Below are 23,375 nucleotides of genomic sequence, written 5' to 3' on the forward strand. Positions count from 1 at the left end.
TGTAGAAAGGTTTTGTTAAGAAACCATTCTGAGCCTTATCTTATTTAGTTTTTATTTTATATACCGTATGTTGACCACATGAACCCTGGCAATGGACCCTGTGTGTATATGTATGTTATTGTTATGCTTAGCATTCATGAGTGCCTGCTGTTGCACTGATCAGTCTAGTGGTGGCTCACATCCATCACACACAGAGCTATTTCTATTTTTGGGCAGAATTATTATAGTGTTCCCAATGTTAAAAGGATAAAGCCATTGTTTACAAATTTGGTAAATAAATAACCAAAAAATTTATATTTTGTTGTTTTCTTACTGTACTGAAAATGAACCGAACCGTGACCTCTAAACCGAGGTACGTACCGAACCGAAATTTTTGTGTACCGTTACACCCTTAGTATCTATAGCCAAATAAAAAAATTCAGAGTTTACCTAAACAGTTTTACCATGCCTAAAATAATATCACTTTAATCAGTTTCAATGGTGAAATAATTACTTTAAAACCTCTAATATAAGACTGTATAGACCCTCTCCATCAAAGAAGAGGATGTACACCGGCAGTTCTTGAAGCTGAATACGCGGAAGGCCCCCGGGCCGGATGGTGTCTCCCCCTCCACTCTCAGACACTGTGCGGACCAGCTGGCTCCTGTCTTCACTGACATTTTTAACACCTCTCTGGAGCTATGCCGCGTGCCGTCCTGCTTTAAGACCTCTACCATTGTCCCTGTCCCCAAGAAAGCACGGATCACAGGACTAAATGACTACAGGCCGGTCGCGCTGACGTCTGTGGTCATGAAGTCCTTTGAGCGCTTGGTCCTGCCCCACCTCAAGGACATCACCGCCCTCCTCCTGGACCCACTGCAGTTCGCCTACAGAGCCAACAGGTCTGTGGATGATGCAGTGAACCTGGCCCTCCACTTCATCCTGGAGCATCTGGACTCCCCAGGAACCTACGCTAGGATCCTGTTTGTGGACTTCAGCTCTGCCTTCAACACCATCCTCCCTGGACTGCTACGAGACATGCTCTACCGGCTCAGCGTGCCCGACTCCCTCTGCAGTTGGATTAATGACTTCCTGACAGACCGAAGACAGCACGTACGGCCGGGGAAGATTGTCTCGGACAGTCGAACCACAAACACAGGTACTCCTCAGGGCTGTGTACTCTCCCCCTGGCTCTTCTCCCTGTATACAAACTGCTGCACCTCCAGTCACCAATCCGTAAAACTGCTCAAGTTTGCGGATGACACCACCCTCATCGGGCTCATCTCGAATGGCGATGAGTCCGCCTACAGGAGAGAGGTGGGCCGGCTGACGTCCTGGTGCAGCCTCAACAACCTGGAGCTGAACGCCCAGAAAACAGTGGAGATGATCATGGACTTCAGGAAAGTCACAGCCCCAAAATCCCCCCTCACCCTGATTGACTCTCCCACCCCCGTCCCCATTGTGGACTCCTTCCGTTTCTTGGGCACCACCATCACCCAGGACCTCAAGTGGGAGCTGACCATCAGCTCCCTCATCAAGAAGGCCCAGCAGAGGATGTACTTCCTGCGGCAGCTGAGGAAACTTAAGGTGCCGACCGAGATGCTGGTGCAGTTTTACTCAGCCATCATAGAGTCCATCCTGACCTCCTCCATCACAGTGTGGTTCCCCGGCGCCACAGTCCAGGATAAGAATAGACTGCAGCGCATCGTACGTGCTGCGGAGAAGGTGATTGGCTGCAAGCTCCCATCCCTCCAGGACTTGTTCTCCTCCAGGACCAGGAGGCGTGTGGGTCGGATCACAGCTGACTCTTCTCACCCTGGACACACGCTATTCTCCCCTCTCCCCTCAGGCAGGAGACTACGCTCCATCCAGACCCACACCTCCCGCCACCTGAACAGTTTTTTCCCCTCGGCCATCAGGCAAATGAACAATAACTCCTAACAGTAGCTCATTGAATTCCTTCTAAGTCTATCTGATAGCTCAGTCACAGCTCTTTTTATTACCAAATATGTGTTATATGTTTTTATGTCGCACGTTTGCACCAAGAAAAATTCCTAGTTTGTGAACCCGTTCTCAAACAATGGCAATAAAACTATTCTGATTCTGATTCTAATGAAATATTGATAGAATTTTTTACAGGCCGATTTTTCATATCCGAATATGGATTTATGTAGCTAATGTTCTTAGCTGCACAATAAGATGGGGGAATCTAGCATACACACATCTTGAAGATCATCATTTTTGAGGTGACTTCTCACATGTAAAATGTTTACTCTCCATCGTGTGTCCGCATGTGTGCTGTCCAATTGTCGCGCAGAGTGAATGTTTTGGCACAAAGTGAACAGGAATACGTTGTTCCTCCTGCATGCGCTCTCATGTGTTTTACCATGTTCGACTTTCGAGAGAATCGTTGACCGCAAACCGAGCACCTGAAAGCTTTTTCTCCCGTGTGCGTCCACATGTGCGATTCCATACGTACCTTTTGAGAGAATCCCTTACCACAGACGGAGCAACTGAAAGCTTTCCCTCCCGCGTGTGTCCGCATGTGCGCCATTAGAGTGTCCTGCCGAGTGAACGTTTTGCCACAGATTGAACATGAACATGTTTTTTCTCCTGTGTGTGTTTGCATGTGTTTGACCATATTTGCCTTTATGGAGAATCTTTCGCCGCAAGCTGAACAACCAAAAGGTTTTTCCCTGGTGTGCGTTCTCACGTGTGTCAACAAGTTTGTCCTTTGGGAGAATGTCTGGCCGCAAGCCAAACAACGAAAAGGCATCTCTCCCGTGTGTGTTCTCATGTGTGAAGCAACCTGAGACTGTTGACGGAATCTTTGACCACAAACTGAACAACAAAAGGGTTTTTCGCCGGTGTGTGTCAGCATGTGTCGATTTAAATGACCCTTATTAGAAAAGCTTTTCTCACAAACTGTACAAGTCCAATGTTTTTCATCCGTCTTTTTGTCTTTTGAGTCACCTTCACAGTCTGTATCACTGCTCCAGGGTCTTTGGGTGTCATCCTCAGGAGAGTGTGCTGCTGTGTCTTTCCAGTCTGATAGTGGAGCTAAAAGGTTGTCTGCTCGTAATTCCTCTTTATGGTCTTCAGTCTTCACAGAGACAACAGTCAGTGGCAACTTGGTGAGATCAGCCTCCTTCAGCCCTAGAAGACCCTCACCCCCCCGAGTCATCCAGAGTTCATCCTCCTCCTCTTTAATGTGAGAGGGCCGTGGGTCCTGCTCCAAAGTGCCCCACAGGTGGGGAGTATGTTCTTCTTGATGACTAATGAGCTGCTGGACGTCTGCGGGACAAATGCACAAATACAGACTTCAATCATGACCACTTACATTTTTTTCTACCCTCCACTGTAATATCTTGGAAACTATTCGTCTCAATGCCAACCACAGGGTGTGTTCACACTTGTTATATTTGTTTTTCTGTAGAGCCACAGAAAATAAAGCCATACGATGATATGAAACCTGGAAGAGACCCTTATACGCAAATTACACAGTGTGTGTTGGGCTCTATTTTGAGTGAAGAGGTACATTTAATTAATGACAGGGAGCTTCATGTAAAAAAATGTTGCAAACACATTCCTCTTGTGGATGTACTACCAGTCTGTGGTTGCCAGTGTTCTGTACTACATCGTAGTGTGCTGGGGGGAAGACTGGAGAAACTGATAAGGCGGGCCGGTTCTACGTTTGGAATAAAACTGGACTCACTGGTGACGGTGGCAGAGAAGAGGACTGTGGAAAAACTAGTGAGCATCCTCGATGATGCCAGTCACCCTCTGCATACCGTTATCAGTAGCCAGAGGAGCCTGTTCAGTGCTAAACTGCTGCATCCCAAGTGCAGGACTAATAGACTAAAAAAATCCTTTGTCCCACACGCCATTAGACTGTACAACTCCTCTCTGGGGGCGAGGGGGGGTACTAGGATGACAGGGGATCCAAAACAATAACAGTGCAATACTTTTTCATAACATGGTCACTACTGCCTAGTTTCTCTTGTTATATTCTTATTTTACTGTTATATTTGTATTCTTATTGTTGCTTTTTGTTTGTATTCTTATTGTAATATTGTTCTATTTTGTTTCCATTTATACCCCCATTATTTACTTTTTAAATTCGATCTCAATTCTGTACACTGCTGCTGGAATTTTAATTTTCCTGAGGGAACTCTCCTGAAGGAATCAATAAAGTACTATCTATCTATCTATCTATCTATCTATCCATCTATCTACATATTACGGTTGTCTGTTCAACATCTTCCCGCTTGAAGCCAAACCACCGCCAGACGATGGACCCCGTGCTGTTTTTCTTGGGAATTCATTCTTCTTCCTTCATTTGTTACCAGATTGGCACCTTCTTTCTCTCGTATTACCACCCGCACCTCTCCGCTAGCATCACAGCTAACTTTACCCGTGCCGCTACCGCTCTGCTCTGCGAGAGCGTACGACGTTGCACGCGCGACAGTATGTGGCGTATGTAAGAAGGTGCGCTTTTTTTTATGTCTCTGTGAGAAGGAGAGACAAGAAAGAGCGAGAAAAAACCTGTAGTGTAATGCCCGCAGCTAAAATCAACTGCGTGAGAACGTATGCTGCTGCTAGGATCCTGATGAGAGTGCGGAAATATGACCATATCACACCAACTCTCAAATCCCTTCACTGGCTTCCTGTTCCACTCAGGATTGAATTCAAAGTCTCCCTACTAACCCACCAGTGCTTCCATGGAAATGCCCCCCTCTACCTCAAAGAACTACTCACCCCCAAATCCTCCACACGACACCTCCGCTCCGGACAGGCTAACCTCCTCCAACCTCAGAGGACAAAGCTACGAACAATGGGACACCGGGCTTTCTGCTCCGCCGCTCCCAGTCTGTGGAACGCTCTCCCTGACCCCCTGAGGGCACCACAGACTGCGGATGCTTTTAAAAAAGGCTTAAAAACCCTTCTTTATTAAAAAAAAAGCCTCTTTTTTTTTTTTTTTAGATATATGCATACTAGTTTTAGCTATTTGGCTGTTCTGGTTTTTATTTGTATCAACTTTTTATTATCTTTTTATTTTTTTCATTTTTTAATACACTGTAGCACTTTGAGGTTGTTTACTCAATGTAAAGTGCTTTTTACAAATAATATATATTATTATTATTATTGTATACTCGAATATCACGATATAGTCATTTTCTATATCGCACAGAGACAAACCCGAGATATATCGAGTATATTCGATATATCGCCCAGCCGTACTTCAAGGTACTCAAAGCGCTTTGACACTATTTCCACATTCACACGCACATTCACACACTGACGGCAGGAGCTGCCATGCAAGGCCCTAACCACGACCCATCAGGAGCAAGGGTGAAGTGTCTTGCTCAAGGACACAACAGAGGTGACGAGGTTGGTAGAAGATGGGGACCGAACCAGGAACCCTCAGGTTGCTGGCACGGCCACTCTCCCAACCGTGCCACGCCGTCCCCTGATGGCAAACTTGGTTTCAAAGCGAGTCTCAAAACTTGAGGGGGGTTTTGTCCAATCATTTAGGAAATCCTCTGGCCATACTCTGATTGGTCAAAAGCCCCTCACGTGACTACAGGGTAGTATTTTGAGACCAACTTCGAAACCGAGTTGGCCTTCAGAGTGGCGACCTCTGGTGGACAAATTGTTGAATGACATTTTCAATGCAAGAACGAGGACATGACAGGAACGTTAAAGGCCTACTGAAAGCCACTACTACCGACCACGCAGTCTGATAGTTTATATATCAATGATGAAATCTTAACATTATAACACATGCCAATACGGCCGGGTTAACTTATAAAGTGACATTTAAAATTTGCCGCTAAACTTCCGGTTCGAAACGCCTCTGAGGATGCCGTATGCGCGTGACGTAACCCGGGGAACACGGATATGCCTTCCACATTGAAGCCAATACGAAAAAGCTCTGTTTTCATTTCATAATTCCACAGTATTCTGGACATCTGTGTTCGTGAATCTGTTGCAAACATGTTCATTGCATTATGGAGAAGGAAGCTGAGCAAGCAAAGAAGAAAGTTGTCGGTGCGAAATGGACGTATTTTTCGAACGTAGTCAGCAACAACAGTACACAGCCGGCGCTTCTTTGTTTACATTCCCGAAAGATGCAGTCAAGATGGAAGAACTCGGATAACAGAGCCTCTAACCAGGAGGACTTTTGACTTCGATACACAGACGCCTGTAGAGAACTGGGACAACACAGACTCTTACCAGGATTACTTTGATTTGGATGACAAAGACGCAGACGTGCTACTGTGAGTATGCAGCTTTGGCTTCTAAACATTTGATCGCTTGACCGTATGTGCGCAACTTTTTTTTGCGTATGTACGTAACTTTTATAAAATATATAAGCTTTATGAACCTTGGGTTAGGTGAACGGTCTTTTGGGCTGAGTGATTGTGTGTGTTGATCAGGTGTTTGAATTGTATTGGCGTGTTCTATGGAGCTAGGAGCTAGCAGAGGAGCTAGGAGCTAGCATAACAAACACGCAGGTGTTATTATGCAGGATTAATTTGTGGCATATTAAATATAAGCCTGGTTGTGTTGTGGCTAATAGAGTATATATATGTCTTGTGTTTATTTACTGTTGTAGTCATTCCCAGCTGAATATCAGGTACCGTGAGTATGCAGCCTTGGCTGCTAAACATTCGATAACTTGACCGTATGTGCGCGTCACGTACGTAACTTTTTAAAAATATATAAGCTTTATGAACCTTGGGTTAGGTAAACGGTCTTTTGGGCTGAGTGATTGTGTGTGTTGATCAGGTGTTTGAATTGTATTGGCGTGTTCTATGGAGCTAGGAGCTAGCAGAGGAGCTAGGAGCTAGCATAACAAACACGCAGGTGTTTTTATGCAGGATTAATTTGTGGCATATTAAATATAAGCCTGGTTGTGTTGTGGCTAATAGAGTATATATATGTCTTGTGTTTATTTACTGTTGTAGTCATTCCCAGCTGAATATCAGGTCACCCCCGGCTCTCACAGCATCTTCCCTATCTGAATCGCTTCAACTCCCCACTAGTCCTTCACTTGCACTTTACTCATCCACAAATCTTTCATCCTCGCTCAAATTAATGGGGAAATTGTCGCTTTCTCGGTCCGAATCTCTCTCACTTCATGCGGCCATCATTGTAAACAATAGGGAACTTTGCGTATATGTTCAACTGACTACGTCACGCTACTTCCGGTAGGGGCAAGCCTTTTTTTTTATCAGATACCAAAAGTTGCAATCTTTATCGTCGTTGTTCTATACTAAATCCTTTCAGCAAAAATATGGCAATATCGCGAAATGATCAAGTATGACACATAGAATAGATCTGCTATCCCCGTTTAAATAAAAAAAAATCATTTCAGTAGGCCTTTAAGAACATTCGGAACGTAGACATATATTGCATGATTACGTAGGGCACATTTATAATGTAATATTATAGTTACTTAAACGTGTTACTGTTGGATTATGTGCATTTTAACCGCTGATGGTCAACATCAACAAGGGAATAACATGACGCAGTGGTACAGCGCCACCTATAACGCTTATAATCGCATTTTACCCACACAAATGTATTTTTGAATTCACATGTTAAAATTAAAATGATAGTAAATTGACCTTTAGTTTGCAGCACAATCTGGCTCTTGCTAACATCTTCCAGTTGTTCTCGACGTCGCTCCTTTTCCTCTCTTGTTCTCGAAATGTCCTCCTCGTATGACGCTATCGCTCTTTCAAACAGCGCAAATATTTCATCGGCTGCCGCCATTAGTCGCTCCTTCACCAACTCTTTCAACATTTTGATGATTTATTTGGGCTGAACACGCTTGAAGCGAGTATAGCGTTTTTTCTTCCGCTTTTTTTCTTCTTCGATTGCGTTTTTTCCGGAACTAACATTCATGACGTCGCGCTGTTGACACCTACTGGTGATATTGAAGACTGCGCACAATAACTGTAGATCAGGGGTGTCCAAACTTTTCCCACTGAGGGCCACATTCTGAAAAATCAAAGCAAGCGGGGGCCATTTTGATATTTTTTATTTCAAAAACCAATACAATATATGTATAAAAATATATACATTTAGGCCTCCACTCAGGCTTGATCCCGGGGACCCCAAAGGGTTTTGGTCAAAAAAAATATTAAAAATGTGTCATTATTCAGTATTATTATTATTCAAGTTTTAAATCTCTAGATCAGGGGTTGCCAACCTTTTTGAAAGCAAGAGCTACTTCTTGGGTAGTGATTAATGCGAAGAGCTACCAGTTTGATACACACTTAAATAAATTGCCAGAAATAGCCAATTTGCTCAATTTACCTTTAACTCTATGTTATTATTAATAATTAATGATATTTATCTTTGTGGAAACACTGATCATCTTAATGATTTCTCACAATAAATATATATAGAAACAGATAAATATCAATATGCAACACTATATTTTTATATTTTCTCTAAGTGCACATTTTTCAAATTGAACATTTTCAAATGATCACTTCTAAAACAGTCTTGTGAAATCACAATATCCCATTTTAACTAGCTAGCCACTAACATTTTTTAACAAATCATGAATTACTTTGCACCATGTTTGTACAAATAATAACTCATGTAAAATACAAAAGTCAACTCTCAAATTTTTTTTATAAATCATGTCACACTTTGAACTGGACACCAAATCTGTCAGCTGTTTCTTTGTCAGTTAGTGAAGACCAAGTCTTTAAAATATTTTCTTGGATTTTCAAATTCTATTTGAGTTTTGTCTCTCTTAGAATTAAAAATGTCGAGCAAAGCGAGACCAGCTTGCTAGTAAATAAATACAATTTAAAAAATAGAGGCAGCTCACTGGTAAGTGCTGCTATTTGAGGTATTTTTAGAACAGGCCAGCGGGCTACTCATCTGGTCCTTACGGGCTACCTGGTGCCCGCGGGCACCGCGTTGGCGACCCCTGCTCTAGATCAACATTAGGTCTATCTGTCAATATAACGCTTTTAAATATATAAGTTGTATGCTCTTGTTGTCAAAGAAAACCCTGTTTTTTTTTAATGGAAAAAATACAAAATATGCAATATTTTCACACAATAACATTTTTAAGTGGAATATTTGAGATTATATAACAATTGGAGCCTTAAAAAGGTCAATAACTCATAACAACATTGATTTTAATTCATTATTATTTTTTGAGCAATGACACTTCAAAACAAATCACACTAAAATTATTGGGGATCCAAATAATTATAGTGTTAAAAAATGAATTATATATTTTTTTTACTGTTTACTTTTAACACAATAATCTCGAGATCAACTTCAGATCTATCCGTCAATTATACGTTTTATTGTTGTTTATGTTTTTCCTTTGTTCGTTTTAGGCCCTTCTTTATATAAAACAGCTCAGTTTTTCATATGGCAAACACAAAATATGCAACATTTTCCCCTAAAATATCTCAGATGTGACGTAATTGGAGCTTTGAATAGGTCAATAATTCATAACGACATTGAAGAAAGAAACAGCCTGCATGGCAGCTTTGTATTATTAGAGTATACATTGCGACATTTTTTTGTTACATTTCACCTGTTTGCTCTTTTATACCACTTATCGTGTTTTTAATTGTTTTCAATCGTATTTTTAAAATGTGTCGTGGGGCCGTTAAAAAATGACCTGCAGGCCACAAATGGCCCCCGGGCCGCACTTTGGACACCCCTGCTGTAGAACAAGGAAATGCTCCGAGTCTGGAGGGTCAAATGGGATAAATTAAATAATTTTTTAAATAATTACACAAAAATAACAATAAACTATTATGATTGGAATTGAACGCATAAATGCGTTTTCAAATTTGTAAGTAATCTGTTTAGTGTAACGGTGCATTGAGTTATTCAATGGTTTATCGTTATCATTTCAAACCAAAGCAAATCATTGGACTAGATTCCTGTTAACCCCGCCCACTGACTTTGATTGGCTGAGTTTGACAGATAAAACCAATCCATGAAGTGCTGCCACACAGGTTCATGAAATAATGAAATAAATCATTTAAAAATAGTGAAAATTTTGATTATGAAATAATTAAATTATTCATTTTTCGTTTTTATTTATCTCCTTCATTGATGTGCATCTTTGATCGATAGACAATTATACCACAATTATTCAATTATACAGTTACACACCAATGCCTGAGAAGGAGCAGGATGAAGAAAAATCTTATATTTTCCTGCCCTCTTCAACATAATACGTAGACTTACTTAATGATATCATATAAACCAACAATTACATCCAAATATAACGAAAACAAACAAAAAAACACAACAAGTGCAAAACTTCATGAAGTACAAACCGAACAAAAAAAACCCAAAAGAAGTAATATACACCTCACGGGATGATACAAAACAAATACAAAACCAGGCAAAAAAATAAGTAAAATAATAAATATGAAGCAAAATGTAAACACTTATGGCTGTCCATATGATTTTATTGTTCTGTCTTTATATATATTTTTCAATTGGAATACAGTATATTTTTTACAATCTTTTATCTCATTGTAAAGATAATTCCATAGTTTAACCCCCACCACTGATATACACATTTGTTTTGAAGTTGTCCTTGAATACTGATGTTGGAAATGACCTTTTCTTCTATGCTCTTCATTCTCAGAAGTGATGACAAACATTTTTTGTAAATTTGCTGGTAATGTTTTACTTTTAGCCTTAAACATGACACATAATGTCTGTAACTTGACTAGCTCCTGTAATTTCAATAAACCCGAATTAATAAATAATATGTTAGTGTTCTAAGTAATCTACTTTATGAATAATCCTTATAGCTCTTTTCTGTAGTTGATACAATTCGATAATTAAATACTGAAATATTACAGTATTACATACCGTTATCAAACATGCTTTTACATTAAATAAATTAATGACACAGGTATTTTATTCCAATTAATTATATTAGCATACTTAGGTTATTATTCAAAGATGTGTTTTTCTTTATTTTTGTTCCGTTTGTTATTCCATACTATTCTTTAAAACCGCCCGAATGGTTCTTCAGTTGCCCAAATAAGTTGCTCCTATCACCAAACCTTTGAACATTCTGATATTGTATTTAAGAGAGTACACCAACACACACCAAGTGCAAACGTAACCACATGATGTCCCTTTATGTAACTTGTTAAACGGGTCTAAAACAAATAAATCATAACCATAACCAATTTAGACATTTTCTCTCCTTCTTCTCTTGGTTTAATGGCTGGTTGTAGCCATTGTACTGCATTACTTGTATTGTTATTGATGCTAAACTTTAAAACAACGCACAAATCCATTCCACGTGGAAGTTTCCTAAAGAAAACTGCTCATTTGCAAGTATATGGTGAATTGAAAAAGTAAATTCATCCTCAACAGACATGTTTATTTTCTTACAAGTTCACACAGACATTGACTAAGTGGTCTTTTGAACTATCTTATTTTACCACAGGTGGGAACATGCATTTTCACTCTGCTATTACCAGCTGCAGGATGCATTATGTCAATACTTCCAAAGACTGGCTGGTTGGCAGTTGGTTGAGATTGTTACTGTAACGGATGACAAGTAGCTTAGCTGTGTGCTAAAATGTTAAACGGATGACGTGCAAGTTTGAGCGTAGCTAAATGACTAATTTGGCTGGCAAAATGACATTGATTGGCCAGAATGTGCAGGAAAGTAGACAGGACGGACATCAAGTGTGAAGATTTGTTGATTGAACAGAACTTGACGCAATCTCAACCACATGGAAGGTCCCGAAGGGTCTATTTGAATTCTCCGTGGTGTGTCCGCGTGTGTGCTTTCAAACTTGCCTTATAATAATAACTTCTACCGCAAACTGAACAGGGATATTGTTTTCCTGAGTGTGTTTTCATGTGTGATACCATAGGTGACCTTTGCGAGAACTTTTTACTGCAAACTGGGCAACAGAAAGGTTTTTCTCCTGTGTGTGTCATCATGTGTCGATTTAAATGACCCTTATTGGAAAAGCTTTTATCACAAACCGTACAAGTCCAAGGTTTTTTATCCGTCTTCTTGCTAGAGCAGTCAGAGTGTTTGTTGTCAGTGTGAGTCCTCAAATCACCTTCACAATCTGTATCACTTAAAAGTTTTTGGGTGTTGTCAGGAAAGTGTGATGCTGTGTCTTGGCATTTTGACAGTGGGGCTAAGAAGTTGTCTGCTTGTGATTCCTGTTCATGGTCTTTAGTCTTCACAGAGACACCAGTCAGTGGCAACATAGTGAGATCAGCCTCCTTCAGCCCTAGAAGACACTCTCCCCCCTGAGTGGCCCATATGTCCTCCTCTTCCTCTTTAATGTGGGAGGGCTGGGGGCCCGGCTCCAAATGGCCCCACAGCTGAAGAGTATGTTCTTCTTGAGGACTAATCAGCTGCTGGACGTCTGCAGGACAAATGCAACACAAACACACACTTCAGTCATTACCACTCACATTTACTTCTACCATCCATCCATTTTCTACCGCTTATTCCCTTCGGGGTCGCGGGCGGTGCTGGAGCCTATCTCAGCTACAATCGGGCGGAAGGCGGGGTACACCCTGGACAAGTCGCCACCTCATCACAGGGCCAACACAGATAGACAGACAACATTCACACACTAGGGACCATTTAGTGTTGCCAATCAACCTATCCCCAGGTGCATGTCTTTGGAGGGGGAGGGGGCTATCCCCAGGTGCATGTCTTTGGAGGTGGGAGAAGCCTATCCCCAGGTGCATGTCTTTGGAGGTGGGAGGAAGCCGGAGTAACCGGAGGGAACCCGCGCAGTCACGGGGAGAACATGCAAACTCCACACAGAAAGATCCCGAGCCCGGGATTGAACTCAGGACTACTCAGGACCTTCGTATTGTGAGGCAGACACACTAACCCCTCTGCCACCGTGCTGCCCCATTTACTTCTACTGTCCCTTGTAATATATTGGAAAGCATTTGTCTCAATGCCCACCTCAGAGTGTGTTCACACTTGTTATATTGTTTTTTTTTGTAGTACAGCCTTACAAAAAAAAGTCACGATTGCAGGTATGTAAGCCCATTTTGTCGACAAATGACATTGACATAATTATACACATTTTTGTTACGTCTTGTCTTGGTTACTGTAACGTTAGGGTCTTCCCATGTTCAGCATTTAAATATTGCAGTTGGTACAAAATTCAGCAGTTGGACTTTTGACTAGAACGAGGGTTTGCAACCTGCGGCTGTAGAGTGGCTAGTGGCTCCCTGGAGCTGTTTCAAAAATGTATGAAAATAGAAAAAGATGGGGGAAAAAATATATTTTTTGTTTTAATAGGGTTTCTGTAGGAGGCCCTCCTTAATTCAGAATCAGAATCAGCTTTATTGTCATTACGCAGAGCAACGAGATTGAGGCCATTCCACACAGTGCAATAAAACAAATGTACACTCTATACAGAGGGTGAAATGAATATGTACATGAATATCTACATGACAGGGTGGTTGGTGGAATGGGTTATTGCACCGAAGAGAAGGCAGTTATGAGGGTCAATGGGGAAGACTGTTCAGGGTGGTTATGGCCCTGGGGAAGAAGCTGTTCTTTAGCCTGTTCGTCTTGGTTTTAATGCACCTGTAGCGCTTCCCAGAGGGCAGCAGGCGGAACAGGTCAGAGCCAGGGTGGGTGCTGTCCTTGATGATGGCACTGGCTCTGTTGAGGCAGCGGGAGGTGTAGATTTCCATCAGAGAGGGGAGAGGGCGGCCGATGATCTTCTGAGCCATCTTGACCACTCTTTGCAGCCTCTCCCTGTCTGCTGCAGTGCAGCTGCCGTACCATACTGTAATACAATAGGTCAGCAGGCTCTCGATGGACGAGCGGTAGAAGGTCAGCAGCAGGTCAGGCTTCAGGTTGTACTTCCCAGAGGACTCTCAGGAAGTGTAGCCGCTGCTGAGCCTTCTTGATGATTGCTGTGGTGTTGACTGTCCAGGAAAAGTCGTTGGAGATGTGGACTCCAAGGTACCTGAAGGTGTGGACCCCCTCCACACGCTCGCCGTTGATGTAGAGGGGGGCAGGGTCGGTGCTGCTCCTCCTGAAGTCGACGATGATCTCTCTGGTCTTGTTGGTGTTGAGAGCGAGGTTGTTCTCCGAAGACCAGGCCGTCAGCTTCAGGACCTCCTCCCTGTAGGCAGCCTCGTCACCCCTGGAGATGAGCCCGACCACTGTGGTATCGTCAGCAAACTTGACGATAAGGTTGTCACCGTGGGCTGGACTGCAGTCATGGGTGTAGAGGCAGTAGAGGAGGGGGCTCAGCACACAGCCCTGTGGGGAGCCGATGCTCAGCGTGCGGGTGGATGAGAGGTGGGGGCCAAGTCTCACATTCTGGGGTCGGTCCGTTAGGAAGTCCCTTATCCAGGCGTTTGTGAGAGGGGGGAGGCCAAGAGTGTCCAGTTTATTGCAGAGTCTGTCCGGGATTATTGTATTGAAGGCAGAACTATAATCCACAGAGAGCATCCGGACGTAGCTCTGCTGCTGCTCCAGGTGGTTCAGAGCAGAGTGGAGAGCAACAGCGATGGCGTCCTCTGTGGATCTGTTCGCCCGGTATGCGAACTGGTGGGGGTCAATTAATTGTTAGAAATCCCACTTTTTATATTAAACATGATTCTCTGATGAGAGTATTTGACGAGCGCCGCTTTGTCCTACTAATTTTGGCAGTCCTTGAACTAACCGTAGTTTGTTTACATGTACAACTTTTTTCAACGATGCCAGAGAAAGGGGTTAGGGTTAGGCCACTCATTCTTTGTCTAATTTTGTCCACCAATCTTTTTATGCTGTGTGTGAATGCTCAAAGGTGAACTTTGTTGACGTTATTGACTTGTGTGGAGTGCTTATCAAGCATATTTAGTCAGTGCATGACTGCAAGCTAATCAAAACTTAATCAAATATTTTGGAGAATCGGTTTGAATCGAGGATTGGTTCTGAATCGAATAATTACCCCAAGAATCTGAATTCAATTCATTTAGGAGTCGTCGTAAGAATCACATCCCCATTAAAATAGTATAAAAAATGTTCCACTCGAAAAAATAAAAAGTGTTAACAATTTTTGAAATGGGGTTTGGAAGGGTTGCAGCTTCCATAAATAAATTATTCTTAAGGCCCCAAATTAGCCTGGGTGCGCCACAAAGAACTTAAAAAAAAAAGTAATTGGATATCAAAGTATACATCTTAATTTTCAGAGCGCATGTTTTATGAAGATTTATATCTAAATGCAACATGTTATATGACAACGCAGGCTTTATACAGTAGATGAGATCAGAGTGGTGTATAAAGAGATCCCAAGGTGAGACCACAGGGCAGCGACCTCTGGTGGACAAATTGTTTAAATGATTATTCCAATGCAAGAACGAGGGCGACGTTAAGAACGTACAGATCTATTTTCATCCATTTGGTAGTCCGTAGTTACTTCGTCTTGTTGCTGTTGCGTTGTGTGCATTTATGTACAAGATGTGTTAAAGGTAAAATGATAGTAAACTTACCTTTACTTTGTAGCACAATTTGACTCTGGCTAACATTTTCCTGTTGTCGATGTCGCTCCTTTTCCTCTCTCATTCTAAAAAGTTCCCCCTCGTACGACGCTATCGTTCTTTCAAACAGCGCAAAAATGTCGTCAGCTGCCGCCATTAGTCGCTCCTTCACCAACTCTTTCAACATTGTTATGATTTATTTCGGCGAATGTTATTTAACACGCTTGAAGCTAACTGAGCCTTTTACTTCCTCGTATAACTTCCGGCTGTTTCTTCTTCGATGGTGTTTTCCTCATGACTTCACATTGTTGTCATCTAGTGGTGATACTGAATATTGCGCAAAAGAGCTTTGTATAAGGAAGAAGAATGGAGGATCAATGGGACACATTAAATTTTTTTTAAATAAGTGCACATTATTTGACATTACATATTTATAATTGAAATTGAATGCATAAACGTGTTATTAAATGTGCAGGTAATTTGTTTAGTGTAACAGCACATTTAATTATTCCATCTTTTAATTACTTGTTTGTCACTATCATTTCAAACGAAAGCAACCATAGGACTAGATTCCTGTTAGCCCCGCCCACTGACTTTGATGGCCGAGTTTGACAGGGATAAAATACATTCACGAAGACTCAGGAAATAATCAAATAAATCATAAAATGATTAAATAAATCGTGAAATAACTAAATCAGGAAATACTGAAATGTATAATTAATGAAATAATTGAATATTTAATTAAATAATGAAATATTAATTACAGTAGAATTAAATGTACTTTTACATTAAACAATTAAAGACATTTAATAACAAATTTGTGTATTTAATAACAATTCTAACTAATTAATTTAATTACCACATTTAATTACCACATTTAAGTTATATTTCAATTTTGCACATTTAATAACACCTTTGTGTATTTAATAACAATTATAACTAATTAATTTAATTACCACATTTAATTACCACATTTAAGTTATATTTTAATTTTGCAGCCCTAATAGTGAAAGACGCTCCTTCACCAACATTTTAAACATTCTGATGTTGTATTTAAGAGAGCACAGTAACACTCACAAGAAGCGTTGCCAAGTGCAAACGTAACCACATGATGTTCCTTAATGTAACTTTTTAAACATGTCTGAAACAAACGAATCACAACCATAACAAAATTGTATTTAATTGTGTCTGCTCCTTCTCCTTCTCTTAGTTTAATGGGCGGTTGCAGCCAGCCATGACTGTAAAATAGCCTATGACTGTATCGGAGTAAGTAACAAGCGATTACTTTTCTTGATGTGTATAAACATTGCAGCGTACACGCTGTACGACAACGAACAAAAGCCATTCCAAATATATAGTGAACGAGAATATACATTTTTATTCTCTTGTACGTTCATGCAAACATTGACTAAGTGGTCTTTTTTGTTGTTTTAAAAACTTTTTTTTACCGTTATATGGACTAAGTGGTCTTTTTTTTGTTTCAAGAACTTTTTTTTACCCTTATGATGAACTATCTTAGCAATTTTTACCAAAATTGCCATTGGAACAATCACCACAAGTGAGAACATGCATTTTCACTCTGCTTCTGGACTAACATTACAAGCTACAGGATGCATTGCGCCAATACTTCCAAAGAGTTGCCAAGCAGACTGGCTGGTTGGCAGTTAGTTGCGATTTTTACTGTAACGGATGCCAGCTACCTTAGCTGTGGGATAGAATGTTAAACAGATGACACGTGAGTTTCAGTGCAGATAAATGAGACATTTGACTGGCAAAAATGACAGTGATTGGAAGTTGACAAAACAGGACAACGGTTCAAGGCTGCACATAATAGAGGTGTGGGGAAAAATTGATTCAAATTCAAATCACAATTCTCACGTTGTACGATTCAGTATCGATTCTCATTTTTAAAAAATCTATTTTATTTTTTTAAATTAATCAATCCAACAAAACAATACACAGCAATACCATAACAATGCAATCCAATTCCAAAACCAAACCCGACCCAGCAACACTCAGAACTGCAATAAACAGAGCAATTGAGAGGAGACACAAACACCACACAGAACAAACCAAAAGTAGTGAAACAAAAATGAATATTATCAACAACAGTATCAATATTAGTTACAATTTCAACATAGCAGTGATTAAAAATCCCTCATGGACATTATCATGACATTTATAAAAATATTTAAAAAAAAAAAGAACAATAGTGTCACAGTGGCTTACACTTGCATGGCATCTCATAAGCTTGACAACACACTGTGTCCAATATTTTCACAAAGATAAAATAAGTCATACTTTTGGTTCATTTAATAGTTAAAACAAATGTACATTATTGCAATCAGTTGATAAAACATTGTCCTTTACAATTATAAAAGCTTTTTACAAAAATCTACTACTCTGCTTGCATGTCAGCAGACTGGGGTAGATCCTGCTGAAATCCTATATATTGAATGAATAGAGAATCCTTTTGAATCGGAAAAATGTCGTTTTTGAATCGAGAATCGCGTTGAATCGAAAAAAATCGATTTATAATCGAATCGTGACCCCAAGAATCGATATTGAATCGAATCGTGGGACACCCAAAGATTCGTAGCTCTAGCGCATAATGTCTGAAGATTTGTTGATTTAACATAACTTGATGCAATCGCAACACTGCGAAAGGTCCGGAAAGATCTATTTTAATTCTCCGCCATGTGACCGCATGTGTGCTTTCAAGCTCGCCTTATAATAATAACTTCTACTGCAAACTGAACAGGCGTATAGTTTTCCCGAGTGTGTTTTCATATGTGATAACATAGGTGACCTTTGCGAGAATCTTTTACCGCAAACTGGGCAAGCAAAAGGTTTCTCTCCTGTGTGTGTTCTCATATGTGATACCATTACTTCCTTATAACAGAATCTATTACCGCAAATTGAACAACGGAAAGGTTTTACTCCCGTGTGTTGTATCATGTGTCGGTTCAAACTGCTCTTAAAAGAAAAGCTTTTTGCACAAACAGAGCAGGGAAAATGCTGTTTACCTGTCTTGTTTTGAGAGCATTCAGAGTGTTGAATGTGAGTGTGAGTCCCTGCATCCCTGCTCAGAGGGTCTCTGGCAGCGTCCATGTCGTCGACCTCACTATTTGATGGTGGAGCTAAGAAGTTGTCTGCTTGTGATCCTCCACTGGGGACTCCATCAGCTTCTGTTGTCATGTGTTGTGGTAAGCTGCTACTTGGAGGTTTCGCCCCTCCGTTTTCCGCACTTAGACTGTAATGAAACTGTAAGGAGTCGGGTGATTTGTCTTCAATCATCACAGAGACAAAAGTCAGTGGCAAGTCGGTGGGATCAGCCTTTGTCGACCCTGTAAGACACTCTCCTTCTTGAATGATCCAGAGAACCTCATCTTCCCTTTTAATGTTGGGGGGATGTGGATCCTCCGGATTCAAAGAAGTGTTCAAATGAGCCGGACATTTTTCTTGACGGCCAATCAGCTGATGGACGTCTGCAGGACAAATGCAACACAAATTAACTTCAATCAAAATCACTTTCGCATTTTTCTGGCCTGCCGTGTAATATCTCGGTGCAGTCACACTTGTTGTGTTTGTTTCGGTTAAAGTACTCGTTTCGTTTGCTCTGCTATAGAGATGTCCGATAATATCGGGGTGCCGATATTATCGGCAGATAAATGCTTTGAAATTATCGGTATCGGTTTCAAAGTTATCGGTATCAAAAAAGTAAAATATATGACTTTTTAAAACGCTGCTGTGTACACGGACATAGGGAGAAGTACAGAGCGCCAATAAACCTTAAAGGCACTGCCTTCGCGTGCCGGCCCAATCACATAATATCTACGGCTTTTCACACACACAAGTGAATGCAATGCATACTTGGTCAACAGCCATACAGGTCACACTGAGGGTGGCCGTATAATCAACTTTAGCACTGCTACAAATATGCGGCACACTGTGAACCCACACCAAACAAGAATGACAAACACATTTCGGGAGAACATCCACACCGTAACACAACATAAACACAACAGAACAAATTCCCAGAACGCCTTGCAGCACTAACTCTTCCGGGACGCTACAATATACACCCCCCGCTACCCCAACCGCCCCCAACTAAACCCCCCAACCCCGCCCACCTCAAGCTCCTCATGCTCTCTCAGGGAGAGCATGTCCCAAATTCCAAGCTGCTGTTTTGAGGCATGTTAAAAAAAATAATGCACTTTGTGACTTCAATAATAAATATGGCAGTGCCATGTTGGCATTTTTTCCCCATAACTTGAGTTGATTTATTTTGAAAAACCTTGTTACATTGTTTAATGCATCCAGCGGGGCATCACAACAAAATTAGGCATAATAATGTGTTCATTCCACGACTGTATATATCGGTATCGGTTGATATCGGAATCGGTAATTAAGAGTCGGACAATATCGGAATATCGGCAAAAAAGCCATAATCGGACATCTCTACTCTGCTGGTACGGTTCATTTGGTCAAGTAATGTAGGACGGGACAAAACCAAGACCCGTCTCCCAGGTGGTCTTGGTCTTTATTATTTATCATTGTATTCTGTTTTTCTTTACCATTTACACAACGTGCCAACTTCACTGGTTTTGGGGTTTGTAGCATCACCATTTTTACATTTGAAAGCGTTTCACCACTGAACATGTGTGCTGCGTGCCATGTCTACAGAGAGCACGTATACTGGAAATATAAAACTTTCTCATGTCAGGTTGTGTTTTTATGGATCACATACATTGTGTGGAAAATGATATATGCCAAATTTAGCCCTGTATCGAACTCTGTAAGACAGGGACCCCCAAACCTTTTGACTCGGGGGCCGCATTGGGTTAAAAAACACCCTATATATATTAGGGCTGCAACTAACGATTAATTTGATAATCGATTAATCTGTCGATTATTAATTTGATTAATCGATTAATAATCGGATAAAAGAGACAAACTACATTTCTATCCTATCCGGTATTTTATTGAAAAAAAAACAGCATACTGGCACCATACTTATTTTGATTATTGTTTCTCAGCTGTTTGTAAATGTTGCAGTTTATAAATAAAGGTTTAGTAAAAAAAAAAAAAAAAAAAAAATATTTTAAAAAAAACAAACCTCTGCGCATGCGCATAGCATAGATCTAACGAATCGATGACTAAATTAACCGGCAACTATTTTAATAATCGATTTTAATCGATTAGTTGTTGCAGCCCTAATATATATATATATATATATATACACACAGCCCGGCCAAATGTGTGTGTATATATATATATATATATATATATATATATATATATATATATATATATATATATATATATATATATACAAAAGCGATAGGTGGCGCTCTACCACCGTGACATATATATTATTAGCGGTCAAATGCACATTGTCAACAGTAACTAATCAGATCAGGTGTATATTACTCAAATATAGTTGATAGTAGTATACTACGTTTTGGACCTCAATCATTTAACAATTTATCCACTAGAGGTCGCTGTTCTGGAGCTCAGATGTCTTAAAGCAGGGGTTCCCAAACTACAGCCCAAGTTAAGTCCCAAGTTAAAAATATCTATCTATTTTTAAAAAAAAATTATTTTCTTAAATCTGTCCTTTCTAATCCCAAATTAAAAAATATATATATATATATATATTGCTTTAAGACATCTGAGCTCCAGAACAGCGACCTCTAGTGGATACATTGTTAAATGTTTATTCCATAGGAATGAACGCATGGAAGAACGTTAAACGTAGTATACTACTAACAACTATATTTTAGTAATATATACCTAATCTGATTTATTACTGTTGGTAAAATATATGTCACGGTGGTAGAGCGCCACCTATCGCTTTTGTATGGCTACAAGCGCGTTTTTACACGTAAATGTTCTAGTTTTTGAGTTAAGAAGGTGTGTTGAAAGTGAAACAATAGTCAATTTACCTTCGATTTGTAGAGTCTTGCAAACAGCTTGCAGTTGTTGACGATGTCGCTCGTTTTCCTCTTTTGTTCGTGAGAGTTCCTCCTCGTACGACGCTATCGTGCTTTCAAACAGCGCGAATATTTCATCAGCTGACGTCATTAGTCGCTCCTTCACCAACTCTTTCAACATTTTGGATTCCAGCAAACACACCAAGAGCACGTTTGAAGCCTTTTACTTTCGTCTTCTAACATCCGCCTTTTTTTTTTTCTTCGGTGGCGGTTCTTTCCGGAGCCAAGCATTCATGACGTCACACTGTTGCCATCTGGCGGCGGCATTGAAGAATACGCGGAAGACAAATGAAATAGGGTCCTACGACAATATTGTTCCGTCAAACAGGCTTAATATTTTATTAGTTGCTTTTTTTTCTTTGTAAAAAGACCATTACTAGGAAATGGATATCCCAGGAGAGCCCAACTTTGAAGCAATGAACATATGTAAAATGGAGAATATAACTGCTTTTATTCATTATAAATTGGAGAAATTTACTTCATACTGGGAAAACTTGGTCAATTATGTCACGCCCCATAAACCTGATTTTAATTTCTCGAATTAGTGATTTTACTGTAAAAAAAAAAGATTACTCCCTATATGTCTATATATATATATAATTATTTTTAAATTATGATTTACTATTTGTTTATATTCTTCTATTTTATTTCTGATTATTATTATTAATTTATTATTATTATTTCTTTTTTCTTTATTTAATTGATTTATCTGTAAATATTATCATTTTGTTTTGTGGTGGCAAATTTCTGTCCTAAGGTTACCTGTCACCTGAATGCATTAGGAGGGACAATACATGGCAGGGCAGGTCGCCCTGACAGTGTACACGTTCCCTTGGTTGTTGTTATGACATTGTACATGTTACATAAGTTGTTTGTTATGCTGGACTCTGACCATCAGGGAGCGTATAACTAACCATGTTGGACCAAGTCTTGTGTGTGTGCGCTCTGTCTTTGATTTCTGCATGAACGCGCAGCATCCGACGTCTCTGGAGACATTGTCTGTATTCATGGAAACCCAATCCAACCTTGTACCATCTGATTAAGATGAAATCCATCTCTTGTAACAAATTCTCTTTTTGTTCCTGTTTAAGATTTGGACATTTCCACTACAGTTTTCTTGCTGTTTCTTCTTTTTTTTTTGGGTGGGGGCATCGTTGGGATATAAACAAAAACATATTTTGACATATAGGGCAGACAACAGATGTATTATGTATGTAAATATGATGTAATGGATAAGAAAGTCTGATGCTGGATGTCAATAACAATTAAATGAAAAAATAAAAAAAATGTTTTATCAGTTGCAACCATAAGTCACCAACTCTTTCAAAAATATGACATTGTCTTTTAAGAATGGATTAAAAAAAACCTCAGTGGTTAAACCAAATTGCCTGGCCATTTTGAACGCACCATGGTGGTGTACAGTGTGTTATACATTGTCTATATAAAATATAAGAACCGAAATTAAACTTAGTATGTGGGCAACAAGTGATTTATAATCATTCTGAAAAGTGGTCACATTTACATTATTTGTAAGTGGAAATGTCCACAGGACATAATAGTTATTAGTTTAATTAATTGGACCAGGGATTCTCAAACTGTTGTACTTGTACCACTAGTCGTACATAGGCTCCATAGAGATACGCCAAATAATCACTTGATTAAAGTACAGTGTTTTATTTTCCTAAATTCAGTGCTAATGTTCATAATGTTACAGTGGTCAAGTATATTAAATATACCTGTTAAATAAAACCTCTGCCTTGCTTTTAATGAATACTTAGACCTGCTACGCTACTGTCTATGAATTCTCTCATTCATTCAGGTAATTGTAAATTCAGAGCATTCAATCGATCACAACTGGACTGTTCGGTTTGTCCTACAAGACTTAGATCGGTCAGATCTAGT

The 23,375-nt window shown here is 40.1% G+C and overlaps 2 protein-coding genes across 2 annotated transcripts; both read right to left on the reverse strand.

Moving 5' to 3' along the window:
* Window positions 1-1,468: 1,468 nt before the first annotated feature.
* On the reverse strand, window positions 1,469-7,870 carry LOC133632162 (zinc finger protein OZF-like). The gene is made up of 2 exons (XM_062024439.1): window positions 7,614-7,870; window positions 1,469-3,273 (listed from the first exon to the last, which is right to left on the reverse strand). The coding sequence occupies exons 1-2, from the start codon at window positions 7,789-7,791 to the stop codon at window positions 2,249-2,251; spliced, it is 1,203 nt and encodes a 400-aa protein (XP_061880423.1). The 5' UTR covers window positions 7,792-7,870; the 3' UTR covers window positions 1,469-2,248.
* A 2,227-nt stretch (window positions 7,871-10,097) lies between these two features.
* LOC133632175 (oocyte zinc finger protein XlCOF7.1-like) lies at window positions 10,098-21,718 on the reverse strand. Its single transcript, XM_062024460.1, has 3 exons — window positions 21,426-21,718; window positions 18,504-18,965; window positions 10,098-12,398 (listed from the first exon to the last, which is right to left on the reverse strand). Exons 1-3 carry the CDS (start codon window positions 21,592-21,594, stop codon window positions 11,764-11,766), a joined length of 1,266 nt encoding a protein of 421 aa, XP_061880444.1. The 5' UTR covers window positions 21,595-21,718; the 3' UTR covers window positions 10,098-11,763.
* Window positions 21,719-23,375: the final 1,657 nt, after the last annotated feature.

This window comes from Entelurus aequoreus, linkage group LG17, assembly GCF_033978785.1.
Source record: "Entelurus aequoreus isolate RoL-2023_Sb linkage group LG17, RoL_Eaeq_v1.1, whole genome shotgun sequence".
NCBI classification, from domain to species: Eukaryota; Metazoa; Chordata; class Actinopteri; order Syngnathiformes; family Syngnathidae; genus Entelurus; species Entelurus aequoreus.

What these genes read in the sequence shown, in the direction of transcription:
- LOC133632162 (XM_062024439.1), bottom strand. Translation starts at nt 7,791, where the DNA reads ATGTTGAAAGAGTTGGTGAAGGAGCGACTAATGGCGGCAGCCGATGAA. An exon ending in GATTGTGCTGCAAACTAAAG is followed by an intron (nt 3,274 to 7,613) that starts GTCAATTTACTA and finishes TTTGTCCCGCAG; the next exon opens with ACGTCCAGCAGCTCATTAGT.
- LOC133632175 (XM_062024460.1), bottom strand. Translation starts at nt 21,594, where the DNA reads ATGTTGAAAGAGTTGGTGAAGGAGCGACTAATGACGTCAGCTGATGAA. An exon ending in CAAGACTCTACAAATCGAAG is followed by an intron (nt 18,966 to 21,425) that starts GTAAATTGACTA and finishes TTTGTCCTGCAG; the next exon opens with ACGTCCATCAGCTGATTGGC. An exon ending in ATGCTCTCAAAACAAGACAG is followed by an intron (nt 12,399 to 18,503) that starts GTAAACAGCATT and finishes TTTGTCCTGCAG; the next exon opens with ACGTCCAGCAGCTGATTAGT.